The 18,396-nt window shown below is 40.4% G+C and overlaps 1 protein-coding gene across 2 annotated transcripts in view; it reads right to left on the bottom strand.

Moving 5' to 3' along the window:
• LMBRD1 (LMBR1 domain containing 1) overlaps nucleotides 1-18,396 on the bottom strand; it is a 56,540-nt gene that overhangs the window by 9,842 nt on the left and 28,302 nt on the right. For both annotated transcript variants that reach the window (XM_066609504.1, XM_066609503.1), the window contains exons 8-14: nucleotides 15,330-15,455; nucleotides 14,705-14,857; nucleotides 8,612-8,676; nucleotides 7,125-7,227; nucleotides 6,662-6,766; nucleotides 4,279-4,428; nucleotides 3,364-3,442 (exon numbers count right to left, since the gene is read on the bottom strand). In XM_066609504.1, coding sequence (XP_066465601.1) covers nucleotides 3,364-3,442; nucleotides 4,279-4,428; nucleotides 6,662-6,766; nucleotides 7,125-7,227; nucleotides 8,612-8,676; nucleotides 14,705-14,857; nucleotides 15,330-15,455 — 781 coding nt within the window. The remainder of the gene's footprint in view (nucleotides 1-3,363; nucleotides 3,443-4,278; nucleotides 4,429-6,661; nucleotides 6,767-7,124; nucleotides 7,228-8,611; nucleotides 8,677-14,704; nucleotides 14,858-15,329; nucleotides 15,456-18,396) is intronic.

An 18,396-nucleotide genomic window follows, 5' to 3' on the forward strand; every position in this document is an offset into this window, starting at 1 on the left:
TAGGTCAAGGGGGGCAAATATCCAGAGCCCCATGCCTGTGTGCCACTACCATCCACACACCCCCTTTTGCTGCTCCGAGTTGTAGCTTCTCCGTCTGGAGGCCTTCTAAAGACTGGGGAGGCTGCTGCAGAAGTGATGGTTAAGGGCCCTCCTCTGGCCCTCAAAAGCTCCCTGGACGCAACCTGAGGGGAGGCAATTTCCTGGGGGGGGGCACATTTTGTGGTCCAGGCCCTAGGTGGCATAGGGGCCAGGATTGCCACAGCTTACCCTAGCCAGCTCCATCAGATTCCCAAATTCTTAGATGCCAATTGTGCAAAGACTTTCACCCATGCTTTCACTAGGCTTGAGTGCACTCTGGATTTGCAGTTACTTATCAGATTTTTATTTTGGTAGTATTTAACTATGTTGCTATAAAACTGAAAATACATATTTTGCTGTAAAGTTTTATTGCTATGTACTGTTGCTACGTACTATTATTGCTATGTACTGTGCTATTGTATATGCAAGATAAATGGCTTCTAATTTTAGCAAATGTTACGTATAAATCAATTGCCATGAAGAGATACGTAAGAGTTATTGTGTCTCATGTTCCTATGTCCTCTAATTCTCTGTTCATGTGTTTAAGGAACCTGAGCAGAAATTTTCAGAGCAGATGACAGAAGGTGTCAAAGGGCACAACCAGAAGTGCACACACAGAATGTGGAATGATCCTCTTCACAGTTTTAAGCCATTTCTGCCCAAATTGCATATACGCAACAAGAATTAAATATTTACACCTGTGGGCTAGACAGAAATGGGTTAATTAAACTTAGCTTTTAGAAACTCAGGTGGCCAAGGTTTTAGCAGGAAAACAGTACTATTAGCTCACCATTTCATTTTTACGGACATCACAGAACAAGAACATAAAAAGAACCTTTTGTCTCGAAGGTGTTTTATTGCCAGCTCAAACAGTGCAAGTTTCTTACAGCAATAACACACACCAGTGTACACACAGTGAAAGTTGTGTGAAGTTATTGCAGGATATCAGTTCTCATGTTTTCCTATATGACAGTGTTTAGTGCAGAAAATGTCAAATGTGTTGCTAATCAGTACGCATTAAACATTTCTACTTACAGTTAGCTTTTCTAGAGATATTTTCCTACTCTCCCAGAGTATCAAAGCACACACAGAAATCTGTTCTATTTTGCCTTCATTCAGCAGCCTCATCTGTTCAACCTCCTTTCACCTACTATGTGTCCTGCTTTGGTCAGTTGCATTTTCATGGCCTGAAGCATCCATTGTGAAGTACCTCCATCACTGATACAGGAGGAGTAAATATTCATTCTCCATACTCTACAGAAAAACAGTTTAATGTAACTGTGAATTAACCATTAGTTTTAAACTATTTTTCTGTAGAATGAAGGATGAATATGTTCTTAAGACTTAAGCAAGACTAGTACTCCGAAGATGTTGTAGATTTGCAACAGCACTATGTTAACACAGACTCTTCTGAAGGAACACCCACCACAATGGTCCCCTTGGAACAAAATGCTACTAAAAAGATCTGTCTAAAATGCACTCCATATTAAAGATTACATTCCAACAATGTAGAGATTATTTTTAGAAGTTTCGTTGCCATAACAACATCTTTCACTCAGGCTTTCCTTTGCATTCTCTACTAAAGAAACTGGAACTCAAGTACAGCAATGCCAGCAAATGCTTTTAATTCCAGTACATTTTTGCTATTATCATAACCCAAAGGGTCAACATACATTTATACCTAAGGAACTAGTAGTAGTAACAGACAGTAAACACCACACCAAATTGGACTGTGGCCAAGACTACTTGAAAATCTTTAAGAGAAGGTCCTAGCTACATAAAGCTACAGCTGACACTTTATTACAAGTGTCAAACTGGTCAAATATTCAAATTTAAGATGCACAGGAAAAGGAGAGATACTGTATTTTTAACAGTCCATCCTACGCACATTTATTAAGAAACAGAACCACTGTTTACAAATACACATACTGTGCATTGCAATCTCAGTTGTACAAAACACAGTGTTGATTTATTTACATAGACTTTTCCTCTATTCTCACCTACAAAATTTGATGGTTGGAAACGTACACACAATACAGATTCAGCTGATTCTTCATAATTCTTCAAAAATTTTAAACAATTTCCCATCCATAATATTTTCTTTCTATGCATGCATAGGAGGGGAATAAATCTGATCTCATCCCTAAGGCAGAATTATGAACAAAGTGGCAATTTTATTGTATAGGTGTGATCCCTCACAAAACAACAGAAGAGTCCATGTGGGGAGGACCTAATGGAGGAAAGGTAGACTGCCTGCTTAAACTTGGCATATTGGTTAGTCACATGTGGAAATGTTTATGCTATAATTATTCCCATTGATAGGATCTCATGTAAATGCATATTTTTCTTTTACTTCATTAAAAATGAGAGAAGATTCAGGATTCCACTCCTATTTCTCCAGAGGTCTGCTCAGAGAAACGGCCTCCACATGGCTTTCAGAAATCTCCCCAACTCGCAGGAACCCCCCCCCCCTCCACTTCCATGCTGCATTCCACTCTCCCCAAAGTCATCCAAGCCTCAGGAACATTTCTTCAAGAGATCTTGGAGAGATGCCCCAGAGGTGGGAGAGGGCAGGGAAAATAGTTTGCACCTTTGTGCAAGCATTACTTGGGTAACAACCTTTATAACAAAAGTACTGAAGTTATAATTAACAGAACAATTACCGTAATAATGTGTCTTACCAACCAATACTTGAAGTCTGCATAGGTAAAGAACAAACTATGTATACCTTAGAAAAGATATTCAAAGACATGAATTTGAAATACTGAAAGGCTTTATTTTATAGGATCACAATACCAATGACCAGTTTAAAAGCAGTGAACACTTTTCATTCTATGCTTGGTCACAATTCAAACAGTTTACCAGCTATAGCAGTATCTCTTTACTTTTTAGAAAATCAGACTAGTATCTAATTTGTCCTTTGACCTATACTAGATGTTATGACAGTGCAATCCTACGCATGTCAACTCAGAACTCAGTTCCCTCTGTGTTCAGTAGGGCTTACTCCTAGGAAAGCAAGTAAACGATTGCAGCCTGAAGTTACAGGGGGGTGGGGGTGGAGAAGAAGATTCAAAAGAGGCTTCAGAGTGTAAGTATTAACAAGAAGAATCTACTTTCCTGCTAGAAAGGCAAGTCTGGATTAGCTTAATGTATCTTTTAAGTCAGACCTAAACATTCAAAGGTGAACTTGGTGAGCAGAATTATCAGTGCTTAGGACAGAAGCATATTAAGATAGTTTGGCATTGAGAGATCACAAAATTGAAGCTACTCATGGAGCTGTCTTACCTTCTGGGGCATCTGCATCACAGACTTTAGGCACATACGTTGTCACATTTCCCAATTGGCCATCAAATGTCCTGTTATTCTGCATAAGGAGGACGTAAAGAGGAAAAAAATATTTCTTTAACCAGCATGTAATTAGTTTGTGGTACTCCTTGCCACAAGAAGTAGTGATGGCATCTTCCCTAGATGCCTTTAAGAGGGGATTGGACAAATTTCTGAAGGAGAAGTTCATTATGGGATACAGGTCATAGTAGGTATGTGCAAGCCCTTGGTTTTAGAGGCAGGCTGCCTCTGATTGCCAGATCAGGGGAGGGCATCAGGATCCAGGTTGTGCCTGTTGTCTTGTTGCTCCCTGGGGCATGTGGTGGGCCACTGTGAGATACAGGAAGCTGGACTAGATGGGCCTTTGGCCTGATCCAGCAGGGTTTTTCTTCTGTTCTTATGACATGCTCATTAATGCTGCCGACATTTTTCCATTCTGACACAAGAGGAAAAGTCCATTTTGCTTGTGAAAAAGGTTTATGAAATGGAATGATAATATAGCACTTGTAATGATACAAGAACATACCATCCAGTGATCCAAGTGAACATACCATCGTTTGCAAAAACAGCTTTGTATTTGCCCTGCAGGCAATTCCTAATTTAATACATAAAATTTAAAAAGAAATGTAGCAGTATTTTTTTACTACAATTGATTCTCTGTATTGTGGTAAATCAGGCAGTGTGCCCCTGCTATAATGGCATCACATGTGCTAAACTAGGAATCTTTACATTGCCACAAATTAACATTGAAAGCATATCACTTGAAAATAAAGACCAACTGGAAACAGGCGATACTTCCAGGCAATATATACAGGATTCGTTGTGAGAGTGCATTTAACTTTTACACTTCACTTCCCCATGTGTGAGAAACCTTACCAGAATGAGGTACTTTTGGCTTCCATACATAACATACTGAGGGGCAAGGCTGTAGATCATGTAGCTGGTGTGAAGAACAATCAACAGAAGTATCATGCAAAGAAAGAGAAGGGCTTGTGGTCGTGTCCTCCCCCGTCTGATCTTGTATAGCTGGAAGCACATAAGCAAAAGCATTACTTATTAAACCTAAATGTTTAAAGGATGAATTAAGTCAATTTCATTAATTCAAATTCTACCACTGTATGCCTTGTGCATGCATGCATGAGTGCATGCATGCATGCGTGCGTGCGTGCGTGCGTGCGTGCGTGCGTGCGTGCGTGCGTGCGTGCGTGCGTGCATAGATAGATAGATAGATAGATAGATAGATAGATAGATAGATAGATAGATAGATAGATATTGTGCTACATGTTTCTGGTCACCTTTTCAAGTCAGAGTGTAAAGACCGTGCAAACAAAATTTCTTGCACTGAAGTATTACTCTTAATTTAAAAAACCAATCCATTCCATTTAAACTTGTTTTAACATTCAAGCTTGTTACTATTTGTTATTTATATAGAGCCATCTATAGCAACTGCTGTAGTGTTTCAGAGAAACAAAAAAGTCAGTCCCTGTCTCAAGGCACTTACAATCTAATGACTAACAGTGGGGAAACTCAAAAAAGCAAGCAACAGCAGCATATGGAAAGAGAAGTAGTGAGAAAAGAGTAGCAATAAACAGTATGATTTGTTATGGGTGGGAATGAAGGCTCCAAGCCAAATGTTTCAACTGTATATTTTCTGTGAAGATATGTCTGAAGGAGGAAGATACCATGTTGATGGTCTGGGAGGGTGCTTAACTGCAACAGCAGCAAGGATCACTGTCATTTATGATGCAGAAGACTTGTATGGCTGAGCAAACAACAGTTAGCTTTTTTACATGTCATAACAGGGGACCCGACAATTTCTTCCTGAATGACTTGCAATAGAAGGAATCTTCAGATATGAATTAGTTAAAAGATTTAGAGTGTAACAAAATTCTTCCATTAGTCCATTTTATCAGCAGTATTTGAAGTGTACAAAACTTCTAAGTCATAATGGGAAGACAGTTTCAGCCAAATGTAACAATATAGTGCTAACAGCTTGAGGTGAGTGGGAAATGAGGGAAGGATATCTAAGCCAGAGGTGTATGAGCTGTCAAATGTTAAGGAAGCAAAGAAAGTCTGAGATAGAGCACTCAAGGTAATAACTGAAAGTAAATTTTAGGAAAGGTAGACACAGCAAAGGAATGGATCTTTCTTGCACAGAATAAATCCATTTCAGAGGCAGATTAGACAATTTTTTTAAAGTTCATATTTAAAATAACAGTTATAGCAAGCTTCTCTCTAACAGATAAAAGTAAATTTGCATTTTAAGTCTTTAAATAAACATGTTAAAACAAACATTAAAACAGAATCTATGACCAAGCAAAAATACATTGTGTTAGAACAGGGGTGTCCAAAGTTTCTGGCAGGAGGGCCACATGGTCTCTCAGACACTGTGTTGGTGGCCAGGGGAAAAAAGAATTAATTTCTATTTAAAATTTGAATAAATTTACATAAGTTTACATAAATGAATATATTAAAGATGAACTTATATGAATGAATGAAGGTCTTGCAATAGCTCAAGGCCTATAAAAGGCCTTGCACAAAGCAAGGCTGGTCTTTCCTTTGCTGCCGCTACTGCATCACAGATGTGAAACAACAAGCAGTAGAGGGAGCCCTCATCCCACAGCTCATGCAAGAGGTCAGATAGTCGCCCTCACGCTGAGAGCAGTTGCATCGGGCCAGTGTGGGCTTCAACAAATCTCCGGAGGGCCAGAGGCTCATTGGAGACCGGGGGCTCCCTGAGGGCCGCACTGAAAGACCTCAAGGGCCACAAGTGGCCCCAGGGCCGGGGTTTGGGCACCCCTGTGTTAGAACAACAATTTCTGTCTTTTGAAATCAAACACTATAAATACAGCTAACAGACAATATACATTACAGGCTTGATACTGGATGCTTAAACTGAGGGACAAATAGTCGTACATATGTACTCATGCAAGTTGGATGCATAGTAAGTTTTTAAGCTGAAATGGTCCTCAAGACTAGCTTAAGAGCTAACCAAGTACTGCATGCACTTATGTGGTTTTAAGCACAATGCACAATGTTGAAGACTACAGCGAGAACTTTCTACTTAGAGTCACTTATTGATGGCCACATGTCTCCTGTTCCTCCCAAAATGGCCACTCATCTCCTCTTCCTTTTCCTATCTGCTCTGTTGTTTAAAAGCCCCTCCCAGAATATCTATGTGGTGTCATAATAGAAATATTTGTACATCACACTGAGCTCCAAAAGGAATACAAATGTAATAGTAAAAACAAAAGTTTACCCTTATCCAGAAGAACCATATACCCATGTTTCGAATTCCTGCCATTGAGGTGAAGATAAAATACATAATGATAGTAGAAATGAGAATATAATCTAGAGGAAAAACCTGGAAAATAAAAATATTTGTTACTGCCAAATTCCATAGAACTGTTCTTTTGCTTTCAAAATCTATTTCTTTTCATGGTGAAATTACAGATAGTGTGAACTACTATTTGTCTGAGCTACTGAAAGCAACAATAGCAACATTGTTATAACAACCTTCTGAAATTTTATCATAGTTTACTTATAACTCTAGTGTTAAAGAAAACCAGGACCAAGGCAAAGTTTCAAGTCAGTATGCAACATGGAACTATAATAAAATGAGAGCAAAAACACATTTCCCTTTTGCAGGAAAGGAGTGCACAGAGCTCTAAACCACAGTTTCATGTTGCATCTGTCTTTACAAGTTCCCATATATTACTTACAGTTTGTAGAACAGGTAAAAGCATATTCAGTGGATTAGTCAAATTTGTTCCCAGGATTATGAATCCAGAATCTATGCCTGCTGAATGCAGTGCTTTATCCAAACTGTAATAATGTCAGAAACAAAAGGTTATTAACCTATTTTTAAACACACACACCCCATCATATCTTTGAGGACTTGTAGACTTTTAACGGTCACTATCTAGAGCAGGGGTGCTCAATAGGTGGATCGTGATCTACCGGTAGATCGGGAAGCAAAATGAGTAGATCGCGGAGTGCCGACCCCCCCCTTCAGGTGCCTCTGGGAGGAAACGATGGGAGTAAGGCCCATTGTACTCAATGGGGCTTACTCCCAGGTAAGTGTGGCTAGGATTGCAGCCTCACAGCCTAATCCTAGGCATGTCTACTCAGGAGTAAGTCCTATTATATTCAGTGGGGCTCAAGGTACACCAACATACATTGTACACATAAATGTTATATGTTATGATGGCGCGAACATTGTAAAAAAAACTCTGGTAGATCTCCAGGCCTTGCTGGGTTTCAAAGTAGCTCTCGAGCCAAAAAAGTGTGAGCACCCCTGATCTAGAGTAATGCTTTCATTCACAGAAGCACACTCCCCAAACACCAGCTTTCTCTGAAAGCAGAAGGAGCACCCTGCTAGCAAAAAGTTCTTCCGCATGAATGAAATTCTCCTTTTATTCTCTGAAGGAGCCAACATTCATGGGAGCAATACTCTGAATGAAACCTTAAACTCTTTACAGATTTATTAGTGTTATGTGGATCATTCAATTTCACTTTTTCAGTAGGATAGGATTCAGTAGGATTCAGCAGGATTTCACTTTTTCAGAATCATAAAGATTCAAGTTCTTAGGAAAGTAGGGTACACCCAAAGCAACTTCCATGAGCAGAGAATAAAACAAGGTACAGGTGTGTCCCATATCCATGGGGGTTCCATTCCAGAAACCCCTTTCAGAGGCGAGGGGAGCCCTGAGGGCTTCCCCAGGCCTCCCAATGCCTTTTTATAATGCCTTATTAAAAACATCCAGGTTTTTCAGAAAAACCAGAAGTCATGTGTTTTTGCCTCTAAGGCTAAGTCTGAGCCTGGCAGAGGCCGCAGAGAGATGTCCTTGGCCTCTGCTGGGTTCACATGACCCCCGGAGGAGAGGGGAGCAGACCTCCCTCACCTCCAGAGGGAATGCATGGGAAGCATGTGCAGACCAAATCTGAGAATAAGTGAATCTACAGATAAAGGATATGCCCCCCTCCCCCCAATACTTGAAAGAAATCCTCTTGGCCCTGGTTTAGATGCCTGGATTGTAAATGAATACAGGTGTGTGTTCAGGTGACCTTTCCTGCAAGTAGTTCTCCACTGCTGTCCCAAGGATCTCCCAACTCTATTGAATGGTTTTTGGTGAGGCTATAATGGGGAAGACAACAGGACAGGGAAGATCCCTTACACGAGTACAAGTGATTGACAAGCAATACTTACTTTGATAAAAAGAGAGAGACTGTAAACAGCAGAGCAACAAGGATGAAAAATATTCCCCATACGATCTATAAAAAAAGACAATCTAAGATTAGTCAGCTTTCCTAACGTTGCTTGATCAAGGGATATAACTGTGCTATGCTGATTTAAAAAAATGCATTCAAGAAGCTTGTCAACGATTTTCACCCTAGAAGTGTTAAGGCATTAAGATATTTGTTTTGCTTTATGGCAACCATTTTCACCATCTCCCCCAACAGTACAAGCAGACTAAGAACTATTCCTAGAAAGATTGCTTCTGTAAGTATGCTAAGGTTACATTAAACAAGTAAAATGAGCTGCGGGGCCAAGATAGTCCTTTTGTACCCCCCACACCCTCAATTCCACTCAAGTGTACCTTTGAGGCTGCCTTAGGAATAGAGTAGAAAAGTAAGTATACTCCAGACTAAGCATCAAATCTACATGGTGAAATGTTACTGGGCTACAAAGGCTGAATTGCCTGGTTACTTGGGCAATCCTGACTTTTTGAGTAGTTCAAACTACAAAATTGGGGGGGGGGGAAATTGGAGCACAAGACAAGTGCTCTTGAAAATAATTTTTCAGTGCAAGTTCTTAATGAGGTGAAAATATTCCAAGTAATATTCAACACACTCATTACTATTCTCAGCTGTTGACTTCTGATAGTAAGAGCAGTTATGCTGTAAGGTAAAAAAACCATATGCAAGGTCATGTCTCTCATCAATTACCTATGGATCTCAATCTCTATCACCAACCAAGTACACTGGGTCCCCGAGTTACAGACTTTTGCACAGGCTCAGCACATCTGGTGCTTTTGCGTAGGCACGATAGCCCTGAGCCAGCAAGAGTTGGCTATTCTGATGTACAGCCATTCCAACTTTCAGGAAAACCTTCAGAACAGAACTAGGATGTAAGCTGCGGTTTTGATACAATATGTTTGTTGTGTGAACTACTAAAACACAGAAATACACCTATATTCTATTTCTTACTAGCTTTTACAATCTCACTTATGTTGACAAATGAAAGCAAGACGTTCACAGTGCATTTCATGAAGGATGTGTTGATACAATTTCAGTCTGAACAGTATAAGCAGTAACCGTGGTAACCATGGATCGCTTCATATATCTGTGCAGGAGTTTCATACGGAAAAAAATACAAGTCATAACTTGCAAGGAATGCATGTGCGCATTTCAACAGCCTTCTGGGAAGTAGTGTCCACTATCGAAATGCAACCAGATATGCACTAACTTACATTTCTCCCACTAAAGGTAAAGTTGTAACTGGAGTACTTGACAAGACAGAGGACAAGACAGATGTCACATTCAACAGAAAACGCTAGCAGGTATAAAAATAGCTAAAGGTCTATTCACACAGTCCTCTATAATCACCACTGTGTGTGCGATCTTCAGTTAAGTAAACTTATGTACCGAGGTCACCACATGAAAGCAGGCATCACTGGTTAGTGTCCTATTTCCACCCCCCCACCCCCCAATGTTGTGGAAATGAAAACAAACAAAATTCAACCTTTAGCAACATGGTATAAGTCTGTCTCCACTGACGTTTTTACATGCCTGCGTTAATGAATGGTAACCATAGATGGGGTCAGCATGCTCACTGGCTACCATGCCAAAAAGGGCTGTAAACACAATGTAACAGCGTATTAGCCAGAAGGTAACAGATCAAGTTCATGGGGCAAACTTAACAGGTAGATACTTTTGAACAGAAACAAATGTTTGATAATGTTACAACCAAGTAGAATTCATGCAGCTTCACATACAGGAAGTTGTTCAAACAACTCAGGACAACTTTTGGGTACCACTTAATAATAATAATAATAATAATAATAATAATAATAATAATAATAATAATAATAATAATAATAATAATAATAATTTATTTTTATCCCGCCCTTCTCCCAAAAAGGGACCCACTTCTGCCTTCTTCTAGCAGTCAGGGCCATCACAGTGTTTTACATCAATTCATTTTGAAAGCCTCTGTAACTAGGTCAGTTATCTAAGATTTTTGTACACTTTATTTTCCAAATAGGTTTTTAAGAGCACAATTCTGACTATTCTCTGTGCTGGCCCAGGAGTGTCACAAACGTACCATAAAACACATTCACGGCTACTCAAGAGCTAGCTAGGCTGGTGCAGAGGCCAACACCAGCTCCTGGAGGCCATATCCAGCCTGCACAGCAGCCAAAGAGGGTAAGTTTGTGATGGCCCAGCCAGGCCAGTGCAGGTGTGGGAGAGAGCAGCAGAAGGTTGTTAAGGAGGCAAGGAAGGGTCATTTTTGGGTGGGGGGGGGGAAGCAGATTAGGCCCAGAAGGGAGTGGGACTGGTCATGGGACTGTTGGAAGAGGTGTCTGAAGGACAGAAAAGTATGCTTTTCCTAAGTACCCTAAAGCTTGTATGAAGTTAGTCTGTCATCATTTTAATAATGTATACCCTGCCTTTCTGCCGTCAAAGCAATTACCCAAGGTGGTTTACAAATGTTCACAAGATACACCACAATCACAAGATTCTCAGGTCAGTGCTGGACTCCATGGGAGTCACTCCTGACCTGAGCATGTCCTTTTTTTTAATGTCCACCCTATGTTTCCAGAATACTTGTATGCAAAATCAACTCTAGAATTGCCAATATCATAAGAACATAAGAACATCCCTACTGGATCAGGCCATAGGCCCATCTAGTTCAGCTTCCTGTATCTCACAGCGGCCTACCAAATGCCCCAGGGAGCACACCAGATAACAAGAGACCTCATCCTGGTGCCCTCCCTTGCATCTGGCATTCTGACAGAGCCCATTTCAAAAATCAGGAGGTTGCACATGCACATCATGGCTTGTAACTCATAATGGATTTTTCCTCTAGAAACTTGTCCAATCCCCTTTTAAAGGCATCCAGGCCAGATGCCATCACCACATCCTGTGGCAAGGAGTTCCACAGACCAACCACACGCTGAGTAAAGAAATATTTTCTTTTGTCTGTTCTAACTCTCCCAACACTCAATTTTAGTGGATGTCCCCTGGTTCCAGTGTTATGTGAGAGTGTAAAGAGCATCTCTCTATCCACTTTGTCTATCCCCTGCATAATTTTGTATGTCTCAATCATGTCCCCCCTCAGGCACCTCTTTTCTAGGCTGAAGAGGCCCAAACGCAGTAGTCTTTCCTCACAAGGAGGGTGCCCCAGCCCAATAATAATCTTAGTCGCTCTCTTTTGCACTTTTCCATTTCCACTGTGTCTTTTTTGAGATGCGGTGACCAGAACTGGACACAATACTCCAGGTGTGGCCTTATCATCGATTTGTACAATGGCATTATAAGATTATTAGCTGTTTTGTTCTCAATACCTTTTCTAATGATCCCAAGCATAGAATTGGCCTTCTTTACTGCCACCGCACACTGGATCAACACTTTCATCGACCTGTCCACCACCACCCCAAGATCTCTCTCCTGATCTGTCAGAGACAGCTCAGAACCCATTAGCCTATATGTGAAGTTTTGATTTTTTGCCCCAATGTGCATGACCTTACACTTACTTACATTGAAGCATATCTGCCATTTTGCTGCCCATTCTGCCAGTCTGGAGAGATCTTTCTGGAGCTCCTCACAACCACGCCTGGTCTTCACCACTTGGAAAAGTTTGGTGTCATCTGCAAACTTTGCCACTTCACTGCTCAACCCTGTCTCCAAGTCATTTATGAAGAGATTGAAAAGCACCGGTCCCAGGACAGATCCTTGGGGCATATCGCTTTTCACCTCTCTCCATTATGAAAATTGCCCATTGACACCCACTCTCTGTTTCCTGGTCTTCAACCAGTTCTCAACCCATGAGAGGACCTGTCCTCTAATTACCTGACTGTCCTCTAATTCCCTCTAATCATGAGCCTGACCTCTAGATTAAAATAATTGTGAAGCCTTTTGACCAGTGTTTGATGACAGAGGAGCTGGCATATGATGCACAGAAACAATCAGGATATTGCATCATAGTCGTATTTTTTGGATAATGCATTTCCTATAACCTATATACCTTTAGATAGCAAGGCTATTTTTCTGGTGGCAATTAAACCCAAATATGCCTAAAGGAACTTGCAGTGGGGGGTGGGAGGGTGGAGAGAAGCATGTACAAATGAAGTTATAAACAGCAATGTGCTTTCTGCATTGTTCAGGAGCAATCCCACTTAAGGTTACAATCCTTAGCATCCCCCTTTAGGGTTTGCTTCTTCTACATTCTGCTGCATACCTTATTTCTTCACATTCACCTTCTGATGTTTTCCCAACACTAAATTCAATTTGTTTCTTATTTGTTCACCCTACAAGCCTGTTCACACATTTCTCCAACTGTCTACTTGTCTTAATTCAATCCACAATTTGTCCAATTTTATCTATAACTTCAGCCATAAATCTTGCTCCTGTTACCAAGTTAGTTTATATAGTTGCTAAATAGAATGTGACCCAGTGACACAACACAAATTTGAGTGGCTACACTCCTAAGCAGATTTCAGGAGACCTTGTTTCCAAGTAAATCAACAGAACTTGTGTTCAGTGTCAAGGACTATTGGATCATCTTGCTGAAAGCAAGATATACAAAACTGTTGTCATCCTGTATTTTTTACATATTGTCATTGTGTTCCTGTATATCTTGCTTTAAAAGCTACATTTCAGAACCATAGTATTTAACTATAAAGAGCAGAGAAATGCAGTGAAGGGTATCTTAAGTACTACATGCACAGTAAGTTGACAAACTCAAAGATGAGTGCCAACTGCACAATGAACTGCGTAGAAATCAAAATATCTGGCAAAGTCCTATTGCTGTTATCAAATATTGCAGTGTGCATTGAAAAGAATGGGCTGATTATGTGATTTCCTTTTCAGTTTTTGTCCAATCCAAGAAGGATTTGTCCAAGTTTAGCAGGATAATTTGCATTCCACCCATATGATTGCATATCCTTCTTGCTGCAAACTAGGCAGCCTAAAAGTAGTGTTTTAGAAAAATTGGCAATTTCTGTTTGCCTTGTAGACTTTAACCCATTTTTGCCCTGCCCACAGATTTAGTTACTGTTGTGTATATGCAACAATAGGCAGAAATGGCTTAATCTGTACAGTTTATGTCAGAATCTTTGTTCTAAAGCAGGGGTCTCCAAACCCCGGCCCAGGGGCCAGATGTGGCCTGCGAAGACCATGTATCTGGTCCGCAGCTAGCCTCTGATCCCCTGAGAGCCTCTGGCCCAGTTGACCAAACACAACCAGAGTTGCGCTTGTGAGGTGGGGGAATGGGGGTCCATTTTAGTGTGTGTGCTTTATTTCTTGGGCTGTGTTGGTGCTTAGAGAAATCCTAGACATTTGAGCCCATTCATTCATTTGTTTCAGTTATTCATCTAAGTTCCATCTCTAATGTATTTATTGAAATTTTATATTTAATTTTTTTTCCGGCCCTCGACACTGTGCCAGATATTTGATGCGGCCCATCAGCTGGAAAGCTTATAGACCCCTGTTCTAAAGAGTTTTAGATTCATCCAGTTCACAAAATCCTGGTTATACAATATTGAACTTTTTTTAAAACAACAAGGTCTAAAGAATGGATAAATGTTTAAAATGACTGGGATTCAACCTGCTCCTTGAAGCTAATCCAAGGGTTTGAACTCAGTCACAGGCACTCACTTTTTACTTTTTCTCCTTTTGATTGTAGACCTCCTTACCATATCAAACCTCATTTTTAAAATTTTGCTGCATTTAAAAAATTTGCTGACTGGATGGACTGCTATTTAAGCAACATGTTTTCCAAAGCATTCTTGGGACATGAAGTTACCCAAGCAGTTATTTGGATTGTGGCCAGTTCTTTTAGCTGGATATAAAAAAGCATTATTTTATTTGTTCTTCATTCTTTTGCACCAGTACAATTATTCCAGGTCTGCTTCCTTAAGCATTTGTTAGCAGACCTTTAGTGGACCATTAAAGATCAGCGTAAATAGCTTAGATAAAGAGCCATCTGGAAAAAGTTTTGGAATGTGAAATTCAGAACTATGAACACAGTATGTGTCATGGGCTTCCCTACAGAACCAAATGTGCAGAAAATAGTTACTTTTAGCGGCCTCATGGCTCCACAGAATTTTGACCAGCAGCTTTTCTCAATATATTCTAGACGTCGCCCTCTTCTCCGAAGGGTTCTTAATCTTTCCTCAAATTGTTGCAGCGTCCGTCTGTCCCGAGTTGGTAAAGGTCTACCATCTTTACACTAACAGGAAGGCGAAAAACAAATGTTAACAGAGAATGCAAATTTCAAGGTTTAGTATATTTTCGTTGTTTGTTCTTAATTCAAAAACATACCTCCAGAAAAATTCCCTTCAAATTTTATTTCAGTGCCTTTTTTGAAACACTTAGGCAAATACAAGGAGAGTCACTTCAGCTGTAGAACACTATTAAAATATCTCAAGATTTTTCCCACCAATCTTTCAGAGTGCCACACCAGAAGTGTGTCACTCCTCTATATTCTTTTTAAACTGATACTGTGAATAGTGCAAGTAATCCATCAAACAGCTGATTATAGCAATTGGGATATTTAATTCTTATTCAAATTTTATAAATTCTCATCCAGATTATATAGTGGGGATTTGCCCTTCCTGCCCCTTGTTCAAACTATGTAAATAGCTAGTAAACTATAGGCTATAGAATTAAAGTTTTTAAACATTTTTAAAATGACAACAGACCTTTGATTTAATTCTTTGTATATTTTGCTCAATCTCCTCAATATCTTCAGTGTTTTCCAGGAGTTCATAACTGGCATTTCTTGTCCCTTTTATCAGGTTTAGAGGCAAAGCAGACATGCCATAAGCCTAGGGAAAAGGCAACAATGCATTAATTTACTAATAATAATCCATACAGCATTATTCTGGAGTACTGTCACCCTTCCATTTAAGAGATATCTAAAATTATAGCAAACGCAGAAAGATGACAGTAGAAGGCTCAAACAGTATAATGAATAGAAGCAGTATTGCATGGAGGTATTGCAAGGTGGAGGAGAAATTTAGAAGCAACCCAGCAAAACTACTTAACCAAAAAGGTGCAAACGGTACAGATAGTGATAAGGGAGAAAATTTCAATGCTAGGAATTAATAACAGTCCAAAGAAGAGTGACAAAGCTGTTTAGAAGAGGTAGAACAGAGGGGAAAGTCATAACAGTTCTAAAACAGACTTAGGTAAAATCAGAACTGTTCGTCATACTGTTTTTCATAAAAGTAGATAGCTAGAGAGAAACTTCATACAGCAGACCAAGGGTAACTGAAGGAGTGAAGTTTGCTTATATCAAGAAGTGTAACTCAGTGGGAAAGTGCCAGGAACAAAGAAAGGCATGTACACACCTTCAAAGAAGAGAGAAACAGAAGAAGCACTGCAAGAATAATAATAATAATAATAATAATAATAATATAGGTATTTATATACTGCCTTTCTTGGTCTTTATTCAAGGCGGTTTACATAGGCAGGCTACTTAAATCCCCGTAGGGGATTTAATTTCAATTTCTTTCAATTTGAAAGAATTGAAAGAAGGTTCTATCTTACAAGAACCACAACATTCAGATGTTACTTTCTGATCTGGTTTCACTTCTGGCCTCCATCCTCCCACGCTCAGAGCAGATGGAATAACTCGGCTCAGCTTGTCAGCTGCTTCAAGGTCGCACGATGCCGGTGGCCTCGAACTGGCGACTTTGGGGATGTTATCTTCAGGCAAATGGAGGCTCTACCCTCTAGACCAGACCTCCTGCCCATAATCTTTTCATATCTTTTCATAATCTGAAAAGTCAGATTATGGAAAAGAAAGCAAGTACATATCCATTTAGCAGAAACAAATGTACAACATAGCAGTGCAACCGGTTGTTGAGACTGCTGCTAGAGCATGTTACAAAAGCCAGAGCCCTTTAGAATCTCAAACATATTGGGAATTTTGATAGCAACAATTTGATAATTTGTCAAACATTTCAGGTGAGAGAAGACAGTCATTGCACAGCATAATATCATAATGAAAAGTTCACTGTTCTTTTAATAGGGTATCCAAGATATATAAATTTTTTGAAGTATTAAGTGCCTAATACTTCTGCCATAGAGAATTCATTCCAGAAACAGAAAGAGTGTGCCACTTGCACAAGGGATAATCAGGATACTACCAAAATTTTGGGACTAGTGAGCATAGATTTTCCACAACATTTCATAAGGAATGGTTACCAATGTAGAAATACTGTTAATAATTAATAATAATAGAAATATGTACTTGTATCTAAGGGAGTCAATTTAAAGAGATTCTATTAAGTCATTGATTATGTTGTTTTTGAATACAGGAAAGATGTATCAGTACAAATGTAGATGCTGAACAAAATCTGGGTCAGTTAATCAATATTTACAGTATCTCCAAGACACTTTCCAAAGTCATTTAGGACTTAATTTGAAATACTTAAGTGTAACCAAGCCCACAGATTTGTGTCTCTAGAAACCAGAATATAAAGTTTGGGCACTGTTTTTATTGCATCCAGATAGTGCAAATTAGGTCCTTTATCAAGCTGTGCAATGCAGATCTATGTACTTGAAGACACAGCAGCAAGTTCTTCATCCCAGCATCCCCCTTTTGTTTTTTGTATGAAACTATCAAGCACTCTTCCCACTGCTTACCCTATGCCTTGCCCACATGAACAGAAATATGTGCAAGTAAACCAGGTTAATTTAACTCTTACACCAGCATAACCACCACTGTGGTAAGACATGGAGGATGTGAGCAATCTCAGCCACAACAGGATGTATCATACAGTCTGACTGCCCTCAAGGAAGAATGAGGGAAGCCTTCAAGAAGTTTCAGGGATTGAGTTTTTATTATCACCATTATTTCCTCCACCCATCCACATTGCATCTGGAAACCCAAGGCTAAAAGGGAGAAGCATATCCAAAGGTACTGGCCTAATGTGTTCATGGCAGATTTTGTTGGGAGTCAGTGCAATTTCGATGTGAATCTCTAGGCTCCACTTTCAAACATCTGCAAGAGGGATCTGAAGGCCTTAGGAGTGGACCTCAACAGGTGGGAAACCCTGGCCTCTGAGCGGCCCGCTTGGACGCAGGCCATGCTGCATGGCCTTTTTCCAGTTTGAAGAGACACTTGGCCAACAGACTGAGGCAAAGAGGCAAAGAAGGAAGGCCCATAGCCAGGGAGACAAACCAGGGACAGACTGCACTTGCTCCTGGTGTGGAAGGGATTGTCACTCCCAAATCGGCCTTTTCAGTCACACTAGATGCTGTGCCAGAACCACCATTCAGAGCACGATACCAGTCTCTCGAGACTGAAGGTTGCCAACTAACTTTAAAACTGCTACTTTCAGGATTGGCAGTTGTTGCCAATGTCAGGCAGGAACTTGAGTTCATGATGCTTTGCAACGAGACATAACTTATGCTTCAATGCATTTTTGGCTACAGATTGTTTGTTTCCGCACTGTCCAATGAACACTCGAGACAACAGATATGGGAGAAAGGGCCACTTTATTTAGCAGTTACAGCAGAAGAGGAGGCTGAGACTTGCAGCATCCAAGGCAGCGAAAGCCCCCTGTGGTGCAGAGGCAGGACCTCTGGGCGGTACCAGAACACCTCTGACCCCAGGTGGGCATGCACCCGATTCCAAGTCGCGCCCCGTTGTTGGGCGGCGCATCTCATCCATGTCTGTCCCTTAAGGGGAAGGCAGCCGGACCGTGGGCTGTGCCACCTCGAGCTGCTGAGCCTCTGAGGTGTGCCCCGCGATCCTGG

This window comes from Tiliqua scincoides, chromosome 1 (genome assembly GCF_035046505.1).
Source record: "Tiliqua scincoides isolate rTilSci1 chromosome 1, rTilSci1.hap2, whole genome shotgun sequence".
Taxonomy (NCBI): Eukaryota; Metazoa; Chordata; class Lepidosauria; order Squamata; family Scincidae; genus Tiliqua; species Tiliqua scincoides.